Consider the following 20885-nt stretch of genomic DNA (forward strand, 5'->3'; position numbering starts at 1 on the left):
TATGTTAGACGACTTTTGTTATTTTATGTTTCTTTCATCTTTGTATTTTATCCACTAAAAAATTGAAAATTTGTGTCTTTGTTTATATATATAATTGAGGAAAAAAAAGAAAGAAAACTCTGCCACTAAATACATAACTCTGCTTAATAACTACTTGTAATAAATCGAATACCATAACTCTTCTTATAATACTAATTGTTACTAGAATTAATGAATGTTAAATAAAGCAAGTTTAGACATTTTTTTGTTTCTCTAGCATTACAGAAAATAAAGTAGAATCGAGGATAAAGTTAGTGTGAGCTAGCTGGGAGGACTTGAAGTGAATGCGTTTAATAAGCTAACAAGTTTGGAGCACCACACAATCGAAAAGGGAATACAGTGAACGAAGCTGAATTATTGGAAGGAGCAACCCTTCATCAAATCACAGACACCATGTCTTATCTACTAATTTATCTTAATAATTCAAAAGAGTGGAGTGTCATGACTCATTAGAAACCAGAAAGTATAATACATAGACCAAAGCAATTTCTTACCCAAACAAAGGTGCTAGACAACAAAGTAGACCATTATTGAGAAAGTGAGCATTGCTAAGCATCAGCATCATTACTTTACCACGACCCACCATAAATGGCTCATTATGATAATGATAAGGTGACATGGCTTGTGTTTTTCAAAATTTTGGAAATAAAAGGTAAAACAGTTAGGATTAAAGGCGAAACTGAAAATTACATTGCATGACACTTCCATATTGCAAAATAACAATCAAACACATAAAATGAGTAAGAGTCAGCAAGGAAGTCCACTAATGGCACCAACTTTTTGGTAGGCCCCTCATGCCCCTGTTTACTCAATTGTCTTTGTCTTGTTGCTAACAAATTATTGAGAACTTTACTCTAAGCTTTGACAGACCAACACACAGTTCCTGTTACAAAGCCTGCAAGCATTGCATTTTTCACTCTTCTCCTTCGTATCTTAAATTTCTGATCACTTGTTGAGATCATATCATGGCTGGTGCACTTGTTGGTGGAGCTTTTCTTTCTGGCTTCATTAACGTTGTCTTTGACAGGTTCCTTACAACTGATGCTGTCAACTTGGTCCTGGGCAAGAAACTTGGCCCTGACTTGGTTGAAAGGCTGAAAACTGCTCTGTTGGGTGCTTAGCTTCTTCATCAACCGAGATAGGGATGACATGGTAGACAAGATGGAAGGGGTGGTTACAAGAATAGAGGATCTTGGGAAACAAAAAGATTTCCTTGGTCTTGAAAAGATTCCCACTGTAAGCTCATCATGGAGGACTCCGACCAGTTCTATTGTAAGAGGGAACGTGTATGGCAGGGAGGATGACAAGAAGGCCTTAATCAAGATGCTGAATGACAACAGTGAGCATCACCTGTCTGTGATCGCTATTGTTGGCATAGGTGGGGTTGGTAAAACAACCTTGGCTCAATGGGTGTACAATAATGCAGAGTTGATGGAGGGATTTGATAGGAAAGCATGGGTTTGCGTTTCGGAAAACTTCGATATTGTTGAGACTACAAAGAATATTGTAAAAGAGATCTCTACAAATACTCAGGATCCTGACAGCTTCAATTCACTTCAAGATGCTTTGAAGAAAGAATTGTCTGAAAAGAAGTTCTTTGTTGTTTTGGACGATGTTTGGAGTAACGATCAACATCAATGGAGAAATTTTATAGCCCCTTTTCAATACGGGGCTAAGGGAAGTACTATTCTTCTAACTACTCGCAAGGAAAATGTTGGTTTAGTTGCTCAAACAAATTATCAACCTCTCATCCTCAACACATTGTCAGAAGATCAATGTTGGTCAGTGTTTGCATACAATGCATCTTTTCCAGAATCAAATGGGAGCCCTGCATTAGTAGAAATAGGCAAAAAGATCGCAAAGAAGTGTGATGGTCTGCCATTAGCAGCAGAAACACTTGGTTGCTTGTGCAGAAACCATGATGCTGAGGAGTGGGGAAAAATATTAAAGAGTGATATTTGGGAGTTTTCTACGAATGACAGTAAGATAATCCCAGCGTTATTAATAAGCTACTATCATCTCCCTCCATATTTGAAACGTTGTTTTGTTTATTGTTCATTGTTTCCCAAAGGTCATCAACTTGAGAAAGAAGAATTAATCTTGTTGTGGATGGCAGAAGATCTATTACAGGTATCAAATAGAAGAGAGACTTTAGAAGAAGTTGGCAGCAAATATTTTGACGATTTAGCTTCTAGATTATTTTTTAAAAAGCTTCAAGATGATGATCAGTATTATGCTATGCATGATCTCTTGCATGACTTGGCAATATTTCTTGCTGGAGACTTTTATTGTAGATTAGAAGAACTTGGTGAAGAAGAAGAGTTGGGGAGTTTGACTCGTCATTTGTCATTTGGAAAATTGATGAATCGCTCAGTCTCAAAAAGTTTTAATTCCAATGCTACATTGAAATCTTTGAGGACATCCTTGAATGTCAACGATTTGTTTAGCATGGAAAGCGTAGAGTCAAAGTTTAAATACTTGAGAGTTTTATCCTTTGATGAACTTGACGAGGTGCCTAATTCAAATGGAGAATTAATCCATCTGCGCCACTTGGATTTGTCTTATACTGATATAAAAACATTACCCGAGTCTTTGTGCAGCTTGTGCAATTTGCAAACATTGAAGTTGCGTGGTTGTTCTGAGCTAACGACGCTTCCTAGTGGTTTGCATAATCTTGTGAGTTTGCGGCATCTTGATATTAGAAAAACCTCTTTGGAAGAAATGCCCAGAAAAATGAGCAAATTGAATCAGTTGCACGTTTTGAGTTCCTTTGTCATTGGCAAGCACGAAGACAATGGAATCCAGGAGTTAGGAGGGCTTGTAAATCTTCACGGATCCCTTGAGATTAAGAAGTTGGAGAATATTGTTAATGTGAAAGAAGCAAAGATGGCAAAGATAATGGATAAGAAGCACATTGATGAATTATGGTTGGAATGGTCTTCAGGTGATGATTTGGTTTCAAGCACAGAAACAGAAAGAGACAAGCTCGATAACTTGCAACCGCAGAATGGGTTGAAAGAGTTGGAAGAATATTTCCAGATTGGGTTGGGAATTGTTCCTACCAAAATATGACAAGTGTATCTCTAGAGTGTTGCAAGAATTGCTGCATGCTGCCTTCACTTGGACAGTTGCCATCTCTCAAGTCCCTGCGCATTCGAGGTTTCGATCAGCTGAGGAGTATTGGCGGCGAGTTTTACAAGAATGAAGCAGATCATTCTTCGCATATTGCACCGTTTCCCTCACTGGAGAGTTTGAAGTTTAGGGATATGGCATGTTGGGAGGAGTGGCACTTACCTGACTCAAAAGCTTTTCCTAAACTTAGGAAGCTTAAAATAAGAGATTGCCCAATGTTGAAGGAAGAGATGGTTAATCAGGTATTCTTCAGAATAGTTTCTTCTTTGTCGGATGTTTCCAAAGTTCGCAAACTACGTATAGGAGACTACTATATAGAACGGCATACAGAGGCCATGTTTCTTGATGGGGATATTTTAAGAATTAGGGGAAGTGAATCTGTGATGGAGTCTGCATTGAAGGCAATGATGAGCATCAACCATCTACGTTGCCTCCAAGAAATACACATCAAAGGGTGTAGAAAACTAGGATTCCCCCAGCTACAGCAGCACAAGTATGATTTGGTAGACCTACTAATAGAAGAGAGCTGTGATTCACTGACCTCCTTGTCGTTGGATGTCTTTCCCAATCTCAAGAATCTCGATATACATAATTGTTGGAATCTGGAATCAATGTCAATGTCAGAGGCACCACACGCTGCTCTTCAACGTGTCTCCATTACTCTCTACCAAAAAATAGTGTCATTTGCAGGAGAAGGACTGGCTGCACCCAACTTGACTCATCTCAGCATCACACATTGCTACAAGTTGGAGGCATTAGCACGTGACATGAAGAGTCTACTCCCAAGTTTACACTCTCTCAACATATATGGTTGCCCAAACATTTGCAGGTTGCCAGAGGGTGGTTTGCCGCCTAACTTGAAATCACTTGGTGTGGGAGGTTGCGAGGAACAACTGAGGGATCTATCACGGATGGCCAACTTCCACGCCCTCACTCATCTTACAATTTCAGGTTATGACTGCGACAACATAAAGTTATACCCAGAGGTGGGTTCGCTGCCTCACCTTCCCTCCCTTACCACTCTTGAGATATGCTGGTTCCATAATCTGGAGACATTGGAGTGCAACGAGCTTCTCCGCCTCACCTCCCTTCAACAATTGCAGATTTTATGCTGCCAGAAGCTCCAGAATATGAAAGGAGAAAAGCTGCCTCCCTCTCTCTTGCTACTTCAAATTTCTTACTGTGGTTTGCTGGAAGAACACTGCAGGAACAAGCATCAACTAATCTGGCACAAAATTTCCCACATCCCCACCATTCAAGTCAAGGGAAAATTAATTGTCTGAACAGAGATTTGTGAGCAGGTAATTCTGTAATCTTCATGAATCTCACATCCCACCACAATTAAATTCACACACGCATAAGTGATACTTACTTATTGGTATCAACACCTATATTTTTGGATAAAATTGCATTTAAAGAGGAATATACAAATTAATTACCATGAAATAAAAATTGAAAGACAATGAATATATTTTTTCGTGTATCCAACATTTAAGAATTTCTTTAGATATATTAAACATATGGATGAATCAAATTTACTGTTTTTACCATCTTCTGCAGGTAGCTTCTACTTAGTTACAAGTGCCCAGATGACTAAGATTTCAGCACATAATCTTTATATAATATACACCATACTTACATTACCTTCATTCAATCAAAAGAACTAATTTTTCTTTTAGCTTCAGGTCGGTATGGCTACTCTATTCCTCTATGCAATTTACTTCACGCTGGAGAATATGGCAGGAGAAAAGCTTCCTTCCTTTCTCTTACTACTTCAAATTCAAGACTGTCCTTTGCTTGGTGAACACTACAAGAAGAAGAGTTGCAGCTAAACTCTCTATGAAGGTAACATAAATTTGATGGATATATGGGTATTGCTATTTGGAACTGCTCTATCTCATATAATTTCTTATGAATACCAACTCAAATAGATTTTCCAGGGGCATGAAGAGATACATAACTGCTATGGTCAAGGAACTGCTTTCTTTATGGGTTCAACCAATAAAATGTGCATTAGACCTCTTATCTGGCAATTGCAACTTGGGGAGCATGTAGGTACTTTTTGTAAAATTTTGCATTGCAGTATTATTATTTTGATGTCAATCTTTTCTAAAGCTGAATTTGTCTCTTTCGGTTCTGTTTTTGAAGGTAAAAAGGAATGCAACAATGTTGAACACATCATTCTGCATTTATCAAGCAGGTTCTGATAATTTTCCTTTGTGTTAGGCCCAAGCAAACATTTTTTGGAGAGTCCCTCTACATCCCCATTAGGTGTATTAACCTGATCAAATGAATGATAAGATGGTCAAATCTTTTCATATTTGAATGAAATTCTTCACTCATAATTCTTCAATTTGGAGATGTGGTTGTGATTTGAGTTCTCAAGTAGAACTGGGAGAAAGTCTGTAAACAAGCATCATTGACTTCATTTTGTTGTTGTGTTTGGGTTGTTGTACAAGATTTGTGCATGTATGTTTATTAGTGCGTGTAAGCTTTGAGACACCTTTGTAGCTTTAATTTGGATAATAGTGAATTTTTTTTTTTTTTACCTTCCAGTGGGTGTTTTTATCTCACCCATTGAGAGGTTTTTATTCCCACGTTAAGACTTTGGTATTCTATTTTTCTGCCTTCTCTTCAATATCTTACTGCTATTAACTATTGCCATATATAGTGTGCCTATATTATGTTTGGGTGCTTCCAAATTATGACTTTGACAGGTTTAATCTATTACCTCCATTCTTTGAGTGAAAGATAATTCTATAATGTTACTGTTCTTGTGCGATGATCGGGGTATAGCTCATCCTCCAGCAGTCAACTCCAAACTCTCTGTTTGGGAAGAGTTATACCTTGGTAGCAGTCAACTCCAAACTCTTTGTTTGGGAAGAGTTATACCTTGGTACAGAAAGAACAAGGGGGTGTGATACCTGCAAAAGGCACTCCAACACTCAAGTCAGTGAATGTGTAAATAGTTATGTCTCTTTTTTTATATGTTTCATAAAATGTCTTACCTCCCTTATATATGAGGTGAGATATTAACATTTACATTCAGGAATAATCTATTCTTAATATATAAAAATAGATACACAAATTTACCCACATTATTTTTAAGCCACTTCTCTCTTTCTATTAATGCCATGTCAGCAACATCGCTTATTTGGCAAAACTTTAAAATCAACCACTTATTTTTTGCCAAATCAACTATTATTTCCAAATTAGCAAAAAAATAAAATATATAAAAAAAATATACCACTAATAGAAATATATGCAAATTTGTAACCTACAAAAATTCATATCCCTATATTTATTATATTTTACCGTTATAAACAATCTATTCTTAATAACCCCAATAATTAATTAATTTATTTATTTTTACAAATAACTCATTAAATGTATTAAACAATAAACATCTATTCGTACAGATGTCATAATAATCTATTAATCATAATAAATTTTACGTTACAAATCTATTCAAATTTCATACTATTTGAACTAATATAAGTTTCTTATTACTATTTCTTCAAATAACATCAAATTTAGCACAAAAAATTTATTTTCATACTACACAACATCTCAAACTTACTCAATGAAGCATCATTCTTTGGACAATATCACCAAACAAACACAATTGGTTTATCAAAGTTCATGTGGTTCGTCTATGAAAAACATTAACACCCACAAATGAAGAAGAGGTTCTTTGCTTAGAAATGATTATATTAGATGAAAAGGAACAAAAAAAAAACATATTTAATGTATTTTTAAATTGAACATTTTCTAACACTATTTTGAATTTGAACTTGAGACATTATTTGACAGAGTGGGTCAAAGAAAAATATTAACAGGTAATTTCACTTTATACTATTTCAATTATTCTTATTAAAAATAACTTGTCAAAGAAAAATATTAACAGGTAATTTCACTTTATACTATTTCAATTATTCTTATTAAAAATAACTTATTTAAAAAAAATTTACACTTTTTTGTTCTTTTTATTGTAGATGTCATTGGAAAACTGCATGCACATCAAGAGATTAAAGAGAAAGAAGAAAGCAACAACTCTAACAATAACTAATAAAGAAAAAGGAGGACGAGTGCCACATAAGAAGACTAAGTCCATCAACGAAAACAAATGCAAAAATCAAACCACCAAATAAAAATATCACTTTGTACAATTCCAACATCCAAATCTTTTATACTCCAGATTATTTTAAACAAAACACCTTTTAAATTTAACTTTAATTTACACATATTTAATTCTACAAAACATAGCAATTTTTAATATTTATTATATACTATCATTAATTTACTGCTCACGCATCGCGCGGTCTCATTCTAGTTTGTATTAAAGAAGAATAATATCATGTCGGAACGTTATGATATTCGTTTTGGTGTATGCTGTAGGTAACATATAGAGCCGAGTTATAACGTTTAACTGTTATAACCTTTGACCAAGTTATAACGTATGGAGCCGATTTATAACATTTGACCAAGTTATAACAGCCATATCAGTTACTGTAAAGTACAATTAAGTATCTTGCCTGTGAAAATTATAGAGATGCATTCTATATAACCCTCCAACTTCTGGAATTAAAAGTTAAGAAAGAATTTACTTCATGTTCCAACAAAATGAGAAACTCATTTTCAGTCTTCCAGAAATGGCAAGTGCAGCTTCAAATATCGTTTAACAATCTTGCTTCTATTTTTACCATCTTTTGCAGGAAGCTGAGGCTTTTATAAACAGAACAGTTCAGGCAATGATGTTAGAAAATATCAATGCGTATCGGCCAAGAAAGTTCTGATAATTTCCTATGTACAAGGCCCAAGCAAACACTTTTTGGAGTTTCTCTCAACATTCTCATTTGATCCATGTAGCTAACCCCACCTAATGGGATAAGGCTTCGTTGTTGTTGTTGTAACTGCAGATTCTTCACTCATAATTCTTCAATTTGGAGTTGAGATTGCAATACAAGCTCTCTAGTAGAATTGACAGAAAATTCTTTAAATTTGGCCCAAAACTTCCCACATGCCCTCCATAAGCATTTCTGAATTGGAACTCTGATCAGGTACATGTAAGTGTCATGCCATGCATATCTTCTTTGTATCATGTTGTGACTTGTGATGGTTCAACTATTTAATACTCGCATTCATTCACAAGAGGGTAGATATATTTTCTAAACTCAAGTGATAGCTTTTTTTCTTTTAATATGCCTTCCTTCTTCTCTATTGCTACTTCAAATTCAAGAATGTACTTTACTATCCTGTATGAATCTTTCAACTCAACAACAACCAAGTGATAAAAAAGAAACTGTCAGCCATTCGTTTGAAGCATAGCTGCTTGTTGAAAGCCAATGCATTTTCAGCTTAGGAAACCAAGTTTAATAGCCCTATTAAATTTAGCTGGTTTCTGTGATGACTAACACTTAGTCTTGACATGCTTTTTAATTTGTGTATTAGTGTTTCAGGGATTGCCAATTAAACAAGAACATGAAGCAATAAGAGCTGCAGAACAAGAAAATCTCCCTGAAGATCAGAAGACAACCTTTTCTGCAGGAAAGAACAGCGCCTTTATATGGAATGTCTTGCTTCTGCAGCTTCATTTGCTCAGAGAACGAGTGCATCCTAGAGACATATACACATACACACACACACACACACTTATATTTGTTTCTCAAGTGTTGGCTTTCTTAGTGTTTCTAATTAAAAACCAAAAAGGCTTGAGAAAATTATGATTTTATTTTCTTTAAAGAACCTTTTGAGTTTTGAGTGAAACATTATTGTGCTTCCTTATTGGTGTTGTTCTTTGAGGTGAAATTTGTTCTGACAGCCGAGACTGAACTTTGGTTCTTGAAGGGCTGAAATAAAAAATACTTTTGGTTTGAGACTGAACTTTGGAGGTGTTCTAGTTTGAAGCTGTCACTTACTTTTAAATATAAACTCTATATTCTTAGTACACGTTACCTATAATATCAAGAAATTGTGTGTTCATCAATTTGTATCAGTAGATGTGTGTGTAAAATGAATATTGTATATATTAGAAAACTGTTCATCCAATGTTAATTAAGTTGTTAGTGAAATGCAATTAACCTGTTAGAAATAGCATCAAATTGAACTTTAGCATCCTCGAATTCAAGGCATTTCTGAATTGAAGCAGTAATAACTGTAAGGGAATGGCTCAAACCTATTAAAACAGAGAATAGCTCATGATCCTATCTATGGTCATTGTATATTCTCTTCAAAATTTTACAATATGGAGGACTATATAACTTCCAACACTCTTATTGAAAAATTTAAAGTATAGTTTATCTCTCAAAGAAGAAAGAAATAAGTAAAAAAAATAAAAAAATAAAAAATAAAAAAAATTCACAAGTGTCTCAATCACTAAAAAGAATTGCAGAAAACTGTACTATTGCCTTTCTCGCACGAAATTGAAACCTTCCTCGACTTGCATTTTTGTTGCGTCTTTCATGAATTAAAAACACAATTATGAGCCATTATTACAAAAATTTAGATCGAATTCTTAAAATTTTCCAATATTATAATTTTGGATAAGCCAATAAATTTTAAAAATTTCTGTTAGATCAAATTGTATCAGGTTATGGTTTTACATGTTTAATTTATTCTTCCATTTCAATCTCAACTATCTTGCCGTTCACTACAAATTCATTACATTGCATGCATTATTAACTTTTATTAGAAATAATGATTTTAGAATTCTTTAGTTTATGTTTCTTTCGTCTTTGTATTTTATCTATAAGGTAGAAACAAAACTTTGTCTCTTTCTCTCTATCTCTATTATTTGGTGTTGAGTTTTTTTCCTAACAAAAAAAAATATATTTTAGAAGAAAAAAATAGTCGATACTAAATCCAAGAAAAATACTGCTTGATAACTACTTGTTGTAAATCTTTTTGGTTTTCCACGGTATCCCCTAATTCGACAGGCCAAAGACTAATCCGTCGCGGTACTGAGCTCCATTTAAGGGTACTTGTTGTAAATCTGTAATAGCTAAAATACCAAGGATTTAGATCCTCTAAATTTTGAATTTCACTTTAGAGGTAAAGTGTGATCTCTTACCATTTATTTCATAGATAGGACCAAGAGAAAATATGAGGGATAAATCATTCAAGAGTGAGAGATCATATTTTACCCTCTAAAGTGAAAATTCAAAATTTAGAGGGTGCAAATTCAAAATACCATAACTCTCAATCTAATGCCGAGTAGTAACTAATATGCTATATAGCATAACTACTTTTTTTTCTTGGTTTTCCATGGTATCTTTTAATCCGGCAGGCAAAATACTAATTCGTTGTGATTCAAAGCTCCATTTAAATATTTGCGGCTGACCAATGGATTGTTGCATGCATAAGGTAGGATTTGAATTCCTGAGCTAAAGATCAACCCAACTTGGTTAACATAACTACTACTATCTGATATGTTTGAGAGAGAAAAGTATAGAAGTACTATTGAAGCTGGTCCCATAACATAACACGTTGGTTGAAAGTTGAAACTTTCCACAAGACGAGTTGAAGTCAATGTCCTCTAGCTCACAAGTTAGAAGCACCACACAATCATAAAAGGAATACACTGAATGAAGCTGAATTATTGGAACTTGGAAGGAGAGCAACTCCTCATCACATCACATTGTTACGAAATTTCCACAAAAACTACAATTCCACGTCTTGCAATCACATCGCTTGTTTCAAAGTTTTAGAAATGAAAGATAACAACAAAATTAAAGGCAAAAATGAAAATTACGTTGCATGCACCTTCCAAATTCCAAAATAACAATCAAATTATTAGGCCCCTCAGACCCTGTATGGTCAATTGTCTTTGTCTTATTGCCAACAAATTATTGAGAACTTCTTCATTTTCACTGTAAGCTTTGATATACCAACACACAGTTCGGTTACAAAGCCTGCAAGCGTTGCATTTTTTACTCTCCTTCATATCTAAATTTCCGATCACTTGTTGAGATCATATCATGGCTGCTACACTTGTTGGTGGAGCTTTTCTTAATAGCTTCATTAACGCTGTCTTTGAGAGGCTCCTTACAACTGATGCTGTCAACTTGGTCCTGGGAAAGAAGCTTGGCTCTCACTTGATTCAAAGGCTGAAGACTGCTCTCTTGGGTGCAGAAGCTCTTGTTGCTGATGCTGAGATGAAGCAGTTTGGCAATCCATCGGTGAGGAAGTGGCTCGATAATCTCAGGGATGCTGTTTACTGTGCTGAGGACTTGCTGGACACTGTCCTCATCAAAGCCACCACTCAAAAGGAGGAAAGTTCTTCCTGGTGGTCCCCTAGCTTCTTCATCAACCGAGATAGAGATGACATGGTAGACAAGATGGAAGGCGTGGTTAGAAGAATTGAGGATCTTGGAAAACAAAAAGATTTCCTTGGTCTTGAAAAGATTCCCACTGGTAGCTCATCATGGAGGACTCCATCCAGTTCTCTTGTAAAAGGGAGTGTGTATGGCAGGGAGGATGACAAGAAGGCCTTAGTCCAGATGCTGAATGACAACAATGAGCATGACTTGTCTGTGATGGCTATTGTTGGCATAGGTGGCGTTGGTAAAACAACTTTAGCCCAATGGCTGTACAACAATGAAGGGGAGTTCATGAAGGGATTTGATCTGAAAGCATGGGTTTGCGTTTCGGAGAAGTTTGAAGTTGTTAAGACTACAAGGAATGTCATAAAGCAGCTCCATGGAGGTACTTGTAGTCTCGATGATTTCAATTCACTTCAAAATGCTTTGAAAGAAGAATTGTCCAATAAGAAGTTCTTTCTTGTTCTGGATGATGTTTGGAGTGATGATGGTGACAAATGGAGTAATTTTATGACCCCTTTCCAATATGGGAAGAAGGGAAGCATTGTTCTTCTGACTACTCGCGGGAAAAATGTTGCTCTAGCAGTTAAGAACTGTCGCCCTTATTTTCTGAAAGCGTTGTCAGAAGACTATTGTTGGTCAGTGTTTGCTAACAATGCATCTTTTCCGGAATCAAATGGGAGAGCAGCACTTGAAGAAATAGGTAGAAAGATTGTCAGGAAGTGTGATGGCTTGCCATTAGCTGCAGAAACACTTGGTCGCTTGTTACGTACAAAGCATGATGTTCAGGAATGGAACAAGATACTCACGAGTCATATTTGGGGATTTTCTGTGCAGAAGAGTAAGATTATCCCAGCATTACTAATAAGTTACTTCCATCTTCCTCCACATTTAAAGGGTTGTTTTGTTTACTGTGCATTATATCCCAAAGATTATAAATTTGAGAAAGATGATTTAATCCTTTTGTGGATGGCAGCAGATCTTTTACCACCACCAAAGAGAGGAGAGAGTTTAGAAGAAATTGGTTGTGAATATTTTGATGAGCTAACTTCCAGATTATTTTTTACAAAGAATAATGACAGTGATGATTATTTTGTGATGCACGATCTCTTGCATGACTTAGCAATATTCCTTGCTGGAGATTTCTATTGCAACTCCGAAGAACTTGGTAAAGAGGAGGAGATAAGGATTCAGACTCGGCATTTGTGTGTAGATATACGTCGTTGTAGCTCAAAACTTTATAATTCTATTTCTAAAGTAGAATCTTTGAGAACATTATTATTGTTTGGCCGTTTCTCATCTCCCAACTACAACATTGAAGCGGCAACATGTGAGATATTATCAAAGTTTAAATACTTGAGAGCTTTATCCTTCTGTAAACGTGGTGTGGCATCATGGTACACGAGAGCTTTCTCCTTGAGTATACTTGTGGTGCCTGATTCAATTAAAGAATTAGTCCATATGCACTACTTGGATCTGTCTTGGACGAATATTAAGACATTGCCAGAGTCTTTGTGCAACTTGTCTAGTTTGCAAACCTTGAAGTTGTATAATTGTTCTAATCTAACTACGCTGCCTAGTGGTTTGCATAATCTTTTAAAGTTGCGGCGTCTTGATATTAGAGGAACTTCTTTGGAAGAAATGCCCGGAAAAATGAGCAAGTTGAATCAATTGCTCGTTTTAAATTACTTTGTTGTGGGCAAGCACGAAGACAATGGAATCCAGGAGTTAGGAGGGCTGGTAAATCTTCATGGATGCCTTGAGATTAAGAAGTTGGAGAATATTGTTGATGTGAAAGAAGCAAAGAGTGCAAAGATAATGGATAAGAAGCACATTGATGAATTATCCTTGAAATGGTGTTCAGGTGATGATATGGTTTCAAGCACACAGAAAGAAAGAGACATCCTCGATAACTTGCAACCGCAGAATGGGTTGAAAGAGTTGAAAATCACGGGATACAAGGGTACAATATTTCCAGATTGGTTGGGGAGCTGTTCCTACAACGATATGACAAGTGTATGTCTAGTGTCTTGCAAGAATTGCTGCATGCTGCCTTCACTTGGACAGCTGCCATCTCTTAAGTCCCTAAGCATTGAAGGTTTGGATGAGGTGAGGAGTATTGGCGAGGAGTTTTACAAGAATGAAGGAGATCATCATTCTTCGCATATTGCACCGTTTCCCTCACTTGAGAGTTTGGAATTTGATGATATGGCATGTTGGGAGGAGTGGCACTTACCTGACTCAAAAGCTTTTCCTCAGCTTAAGAGGCTAAAAATAACAAATTGTGAAATGTTGAAGGAAGAGATGCTTAATCAGGTATTCTTCAGAATCGTTTCTTCCTTGTCGAATGTTTCCAAAGTTCGCAAACTACATATAGGCGACGACTTTATAGATGAGCACACCGAGGTCATGTTTTTTGATGGGGATAGTTTAACAATTAGGGGACGTGAATCTGTGAGGGAGTCTGCATTAAAGGCAATGATGAGCATCAACCATCTACGTTGCCTCCAAGAAATGGACATCTCAGGGTGTTCCTCTCATGTATCCTTTCCGGGCAATTGTTTTCCCAAATCTTTGCAAAAGCTGGAAATCCGGACGTGTAGAAAACTAGAATTCCCGCAGGTACAGCAGCACAAGTATGATTTGGTAGAGCTACTAATAGAAGAGAGCTGTGATTCACTGACCTCCTTGTCGTTGGATGTCTTTCCCAATCTCAAGAATTTGGAGATAAGAGAGTGTAGGAATCTGGAATCAGTGTCAATGTCAGAGGCACCACACGCTGCTCTTCAACGTCTCTCCATCTATGACTGCCCTGCATTAGTGTCATTTGCAGGAGAAGGACTGGCTGCACCCAACTTCACTCATCTGGAGATACAACGGTGTAGGAATCTGGAATCGTTGTCAATGTCAGAGGCACCACACCCTGGTCTTCAACGTCTCAAAATAATTGATTGCTGCAAATTAGTGTCATTTGCAGGAGGAGGACTGGCTGCACCCAATTTGACTCATCTTACTATCTATGGGTGCGACAAATTAGTGTCATTTGCAGGAGAAGGACTGGCTGCACCCAACTTGACTCATCTCGAGATATCAGGGTGTGAGAATCTGGAATCAGTGTCAATGTCAGAGGCAACACACGCTGCTCTTCAACGTCTCTCCATCAGTGGATGCGACAAATTAGAATTCCCCCAGCTACAGCAGCACATGTATGATTTGGTAGAGCTAGAAATGAATTACTGTGATTCACTGACCTCCTTGTCGTTGGATGTCTTTCCCAATCTCAAGAAGTTGGAGATAAGAGAGTGTAGGAATCTGGAATCAGTGTCAATGTCAGACGCACCACATGCTGCTCTTCAACATCTCATAATCAGTGGGTGCTCGAAATTAGTGTCATTTGCAGGAGAAGGACTGGCTGCACCCAACTTGACTCATCTCCATGTCAGCTTCTGCTCCAAGTTGGAGGCATTGCCACGTGACATGAGGAGCCTACTCCCAACTTTGCACTCTCTCGAGATATATGGCTGCCCAAATATTTGCAGGTTGGCAGAGGGTGGTTTGCCGCCTAACTTGAAATCACTTGCAGTGGGAATTCACGAGCAACAAATGAGGGATCTATCATGGATGGCCAACTTGCACGCCCTCACTCATCTAAGAATTGAAGGTTATTACTGCGACAACATAAAGTCATACCCAGAGGTGGGTTCGCTGCCTCACCTTCCCTCCCTTACCACTCTCGAGATATGCTGGTGCTATAATCTGGAGACATTGGAGTGCAACGAGCTTCTCCGCCTCACCTCCCTTCAATAATTGCACATTTCTGACTGCAAGAAGCTGGAGAATATGGAAGGAGAAAAGCTGCCTCCCTCTCTCTTGCTACTTCAAATTAAACATTGTCGTTTGCTGGAAGAACACTGCAAGAACAAGCGTCAACTAATCTGGCCCAAAATTTCCCACATTCCCACCATTGAAGTGAACTTCAAACAAATTGTCTGAACAGAGATTTCTGAGCAGGTAATTCTCTAATCTTCATGATTCACACAAGCTACCACAATTAAATTCACACATGCACAAGTCATACCAAAAAAATGATAGTTTGATTTGTGGAAAGAAAACAGTTAAACAATGGTGTTTTTTCTTTGCCTAATCTTTATGTTTATGCTTAACCAAATTCATTGTACATATCAAATTAAATACGGCTATTAAAATCGTTTCCGAGATTGAAAATGTACTTGTTTCTAATCCTTTTTTTTTTTATCAGAGTTACCTATCATGCTAGAAGATTCAAGGTAAAAGGAATCAGCATGAGGTATATAAGCTTTCAAAATAAAAGGATCAAATCATTGCTGTATAATCTTTTCTAACAGTAACTATTTCTTCCTTGTCTTGCTTGTATACAGAGATAGACTGTCCAAGAAATCATTGGTAACATATTGTTTATGCCTTATCATCAGCAAGAACTAGAAGAGTAAGTTGGGATTTATGCCTTCAACTGCTTGCTGGATTTGTAACTCTTAAGTTGAATAGATGGAGAGTTATTCATATTATTATACACTCATCTAATGCCTTGTATAATTTCTTTTGAACACGCTATTGATAAACAGTTTTCCCAAGGTGAACTCGATTTAGCTAATGTCATTAAAAGGTCAAGTTGCGCATCAGACAACAATTTCATCTCTATCAACTTCACTTATTGGTGAGTATCAATCTTTTTTTCTTGAAATTATTATTTTTAAATAAACTAGAATATAGGCATACCATGAATTTAGCCAATGGTCTTTATCCTGGTATGTGCAGTTTGGACATATATTAAGCTACTTAAGATTCTGTTCTAAAATGTCTATATTAAAAATCCTTTCTTTATAACTTGTAATATTATGGCAATCAAAATTATGCTTGTGATCACTTTATTTTCTATCGAACTGCACTTGACTTCCCCTTTGCAATTTCAATTTTTGGTGGCATTTATGTTTGTTAAATATCATTTCACTGCTGATCCTAAAATCAAAACAATGATCCAACATTACTGCAGTACTATGCATTTCAGAAAAATAGTGTAGAAAATAAAAACAACTGAAAGACTATAGAATGATAACTGTGTTTGGTTTTTGTGATGACAAATTCCTAGTCTTGAAATGTTATTAATTTGTGTATTAGTGTATCAGGAGAAAGCCTCTGAGCTCTGCATGAGATACATTGAGGAATAAGCAGCAATACAGAAACATGGGAATACCCTTGCTGTCACTTGAGCAGAGAAGGTCAAATATTCTGAAACCGAAACAGTGTCAATTGCAGAAAAGGAGAGGGAAACTTGAAAGCTAAAATGTTGTGGATAGTTAGCTGCAATGGTCAATACAATGCATATATGAAGAGTCTTGATTGAGTATGATTAAGTTGTCCCTTTCAGCACATAATCTTTATATAAATTCAAACCATATTTACCTTACCTTCATTCAATCAAAAGAAGTGATTTCTGGTTTAGCTTCAGGTTGGTATAGTTACTCTATTCCACTCTGCAATTTACTTCAGGTTGGAGAATATGGCAGGAGAAAAGCTTCCTTTTTCTGTTACTATTTCAAATTCAACACTGTCCTTTGCCCGGCAAACGCTACAAGAAGAAGAGTTATAGCTAAACTCTTCATGAAGGTAACATAAACTTGATGGTTCTAGAGGTATTGATCTTTGAAGCTGCTCTATCTCATATCGTTTCTTATGGATACCAACTCAAATAGATTTTCCAGGGGCATCAAGGGATAGATAACTGCTATGCTGGAGGATTTGCTTTCTTTCTGGTTTCAACCATTAAAATGCGCATTAGGCAGCTTCTGTGGCAATTGCAACTTGGTGAGAATGTAAGTACTTTTGTCAAAATTTTGCATTGCGGTATTATTATTTGGATGTCAATCTTTTTTCAAGCTGAATTTGTCCCTTTCGGTTCTGTTTTTGAAGCTAAAAAGGAATGCAACAATGTTGAACACATCATTGTGTATTTATCAAGCAGGTTCTTGTCATAGTCCTTCAACTTTGAGGTGTGATCGCTATCCGTGCTCTCTAGCCAAAAAGTTCGTAAACAACGGCTATCTATTGTATCATTGATTATGTTCTTGGACAAGAGTTCTGCATGTATGATTAGTATGTAGTGCTTGTAAGTTTTGAGACTTGTTTGTAGCTTTGATTTGGAAAATAGTGAATATTTTTACCTTCCCATGGGGTTTTTCCCTCTCACATTGAGAGGTGTTTTCCCACATTAAAATTTTATGTTGTGTTGTTCTGTCTTATCTTCAATAATTTGCTGGTATTAACTATTGCCAAAGTGTGCCTATATTATGTTTGGGTGCTTCCATATTATGCCTTTCACAGGTTTAATTTATTCCCACCATTCTTAGAGTGAAAAGTAAATTTACAATGTTACTGTAAAATACAATTAAGTCTATTGCCTAAGAACCATAAATATATAGGGTTCTCATAAGATTAGAAGACTACAAAAATTATATTAAGGTAGATGCTATATAAATAGTAGCTTAATGTTTCCAAAGGTGCACATGAGGAGGAAAAATCTTAGTTTCTAGCTTGGTTGAATATACCATATAACCGAAGGAAACCAAATTCAATTTGGTTGTTGTACTCAACTCAAGAATATTTATTAAGAACGCTGTTTATAACTAGAACTGAATATAATGCATCAACTGTTAATTACCTTGAAATGTTTGCAGCTTGCAGGGGTGTTTACAAGAACTAATAATCTCTTGGCATATACCCAATTTTCCTTGAATAAATGAAAGTTAAGAATCATGTTCTTCCAAAAGGAAATTCAATTCATTAAGTACTTCCACGGCATCGTCAGTTGTTAAAATACTTTAAATAAGAGTTGGCTTGGCTGATCAAGATTCAGGAATGTCACAAGTAGCGTTTCTTTTACTAGTAAGTCATCATTAGAGGGTCACTAATGCTGTACTTAAACCATAGTAGCATGTCCCAAGCATAATCCAAGCAAAAACCAACATACCAAAAATAATAATGATGGTGATAATAATCATTATCTATAAACCCCATTTCTCAATTTGGCTTCTTGTTGCGTTATGTTGCTGGAAACTTTTCTTTTATCATGTGTCTATTGCACAGAACTTCGGAAGATGAAGATGTATATCGATAATCCTACCTAAAGATTAAACAAACAACTCCTAAGGTGAAAATATATAAAGTAAGAAAAAAAAATACTATACAGGACAAAGTAGAAGTTATTTGGAAAATTGAATCGCTCAGTCTCAATTTTAATTCCATTGCTACATTGGAATCTCTGAGGACATCCTTGTATGTCAACGATTTGTTTAGCATGGAAAGCATAGCATCAAAGTTTAAATACTTGAGAGTTTTATCATTTGATAAACTTGATGTATTGCCTGATTCAATAGGTGAATTGATTCATCTACGCTATTTGGATCTCTCATGGACTAATATTAAGACATTGCCAGAGTCATTGTGCAACTTGTATAATCTACAAACTCTAATGTTGTATGAATGTACTAAGTTGACCATGTTGCCCAGTGGCATGCACAATCTTGTCAATTTACAACATCTTCATATTAGAAAAACTCCTTTGAAAGAAATGTCTGGAGGAATAAGCAAATTGAAAGAGTTGCGATTCTTAAGTGATTTTGTTGTGGGAAGACAAGAAGAGAATGGAATCCAAGAATTAGGAGGCCTTGTAAATCTTCATGGAACATTTGAGGTTAAGAAGTTGGAAAATGTTGGTGAAGGCAAAGAAGCAAGGAATGCAAGGATAGATAAAAAGCACATTGACTACTTATTGTTGAAATGGTGTTCAGATGATGATATGGTTTCAATTGAATAATAATAGATAAGAGTTTTTTGTTTTAATTTTTTAAAACATTTTACTAAATAGTGATTGGTTGATTTTCATCTAGCAATTTTGGGTATTAACTTTTTCGGTCTGTTATTACCATTGCAAATTCTTCTACAACAAAGAGAATAAGACATGGTCAAAGAATGATAATCTATTCTAAGTAAATTGTGGAAGCAATACTGCACATGTGGAATAACAATTTGAAAAAGACGAACACGTAAATGTAAATTGTGGAAGAAGTACTTCACATGTAAAATAACAATTTATAATTTGATGATGAAATATTGTAATCGATAGTATATAGGGAGCAATAATTTTAAATGCACAAAAGAAGAATACATAAACTTGTTCTACTTGCAATGAGTTCACAATTAAAATGTTATTATTTATATCAAATAAATAGGGCTATTGAAAATGATATTGAACAATGAGAAGAGTAAACGGCAAAGTTGAAAATCTTTAGGAAGATACCTGAGACAAATTTCCTACGTTGGTGGCGCCGAATGGTGACGTTGGTCTGAGACCCAGAATCGAGCTCTGGCAGGCAAACCGCAAGAGGAGGAATGGAGTTTGCCTTGGTTTCTGCAATTTATGCAATGCGGCTTCGCCGGAGATGGACATCGCGATGTACAATTTGTTTTGAAGAAAAAATAATGGCTCATGGGACCGGAAGAGGATTGAGGAAATAGGATGGGACCGGAAGAGGATGGAGGAAATAGGATCTTGGTAGAGGTGCTAAGAGAGTGAGGATTTGAGAAAGGTAATAAGCTCTTTGGTTTTGAGAGCTTTTTGTTGAGGTAAATGTTAATTTGTGTTTTTGTTGTTTTAGAAATAAGGATTGATTTGGAAAAAGTTAATTTGTTGGTTTTTATTGTGTTTTTTAATTGTTTTTTGTGTTTTTTATGTGAAAATAAAAGTTGATTTGGCAAGATTTGAGTGGTGGATTTTAAAATTTTGCCAAGTAAGTGTTGGTGCTGACATGGCGTTAGTAGAAGAAGAGAAAAAACTTAGAAACAATGTGGGTAAACCTATGTACCTACTTTTATATATTAAGAACTAGAATGTGACCCGCGCGATGCGCGGGACGGTAAATTAATAATAATATATAATAAATACTAAAAATTATTATGTTGTGTAGAATTAAATGAAATACGTATAAACTAAAAATAAATTTAAATGATATTTTATTTAAAAGAAATGGTAGTACAAAGTATTTGGATGTAGGAATTGATTTTTGTATTTAGTTTAATTGATGGAATTGGTCTTCTTATGTGGTACTCGTCCTCTTTTTTTTTTATTGGTTGTTGTTAGAGTTGTTGCTTTCTTCTTTCTGTCATAGGTTGTTATGAAGGCATGTTCCTTATGAATTGGTGAGTTGTGTGCACTTTCTTTTGTGTTGTTTGCTCCCTCTTTGCATGTATGGTCTTCTTCCGAAAACGTGTCTTGAATTTGTATCGTTTTTTTTTTCTCCTCAACCTCTTGATAGGTATGTGATCTTCGTCTGATGATATTGGTGTTGGCGAAGTTGGTTCCTA

The 20885-nt window shown here is 35.9% G+C and overlaps 3 protein-coding genes and 1 long non-coding RNA gene across 8 annotated transcripts in view; all 4 read left to right on the top strand.

Annotated features, from left to right (window-relative positions):
• The window catches only part of LOC107472853 (putative disease resistance protein At3g14460), a 209571-nt gene that overhangs the window by 158685 nt on the left and 30001 nt on the right, over nt 1–20885 (top strand). The window contains exons 4-5 of one of the 3 annotated variants that reach the window (XM_052257177.1): nt 4309–4472; nt 4732–4856. The exons of 1 other annotated variant lie outside the window; for it this stretch is intronic. In XM_052257177.1, the coding sequence (XP_052113137.1) occupies nt 4309–4454 (146 nt within the window). In that variant the 3' untranslated portion in view covers nt 4455–4472; nt 4732–4856. Of the gene's footprint in view, nt 1–4308; nt 4473–4731; nt 4857–5371; nt 5419–20885 lie in introns of those variants that run through there. One more of the 3 variants, XM_052257185.1, reaches the window with a different exon arrangement.
• LOC107472857 (putative disease resistance RPP13-like protein 1) overlaps nt 834–20885 on the top strand; it is a 47702-nt gene continuing 27650 nt past the window's right edge. Inside the window, exon 1 of the mRNA XM_016092383.3 lies at nt 834–1066. Within this exon, the coding sequence (XP_015947869.2) occupies nt 1005–1066 (62 nt within the window). The 5' untranslated portion in view covers nt 834–1004. The remainder of the gene's footprint in view (nt 1067–20885) is intronic.
• Nucleotides 4857–5432, top strand: LOC127744792 (uncharacterized). 3 transcript variants are annotated; one of them, XM_052257196.1, is made up of 3 exons: nt 4857–5016; nt 5103–5226; nt 5320–5432. In XM_052257196.1, the coding sequence occupies exons 1-3, from the start codon at nt 4882–4884 to the stop codon at nt 5376–5378; spliced, it is 318 nt and encodes a 105-aa protein (XP_052113156.1). In that variant the 5' UTR covers nt 4857–4881; the 3' UTR covers nt 5379–5432. The 3 variants fall into 3 exon arrangements, with proteins under 3 accessions (XP_052113156.1, XP_052113154.1, XP_052113155.1); XM_052257194.1 differs by having other exon boundaries at nt 5103–5222; XM_052257195.1 differs by having other exon boundaries at nt 5112–5222.
• On the top strand, nt 15324–15901 carry LOC107472854 (uncharacterized). The gene is made up of 3 exons (XR_002370053.2): nt 15324–15500; nt 15748–15795; nt 15887–15901. It is a non-coding gene; the product is annotated as an uncharacterized LOC107472854 (long non-coding RNA).

Source organism: Arachis duranensis, chromosome 2, assembly GCF_000817695.3.
Source record: "Arachis duranensis cultivar V14167 chromosome 2, aradu.V14167.gnm2.J7QH, whole genome shotgun sequence".
Lineage (NCBI taxonomy): Eukaryota > Viridiplantae > Streptophyta > Magnoliopsida > Fabales > Fabaceae > Arachis > Arachis duranensis.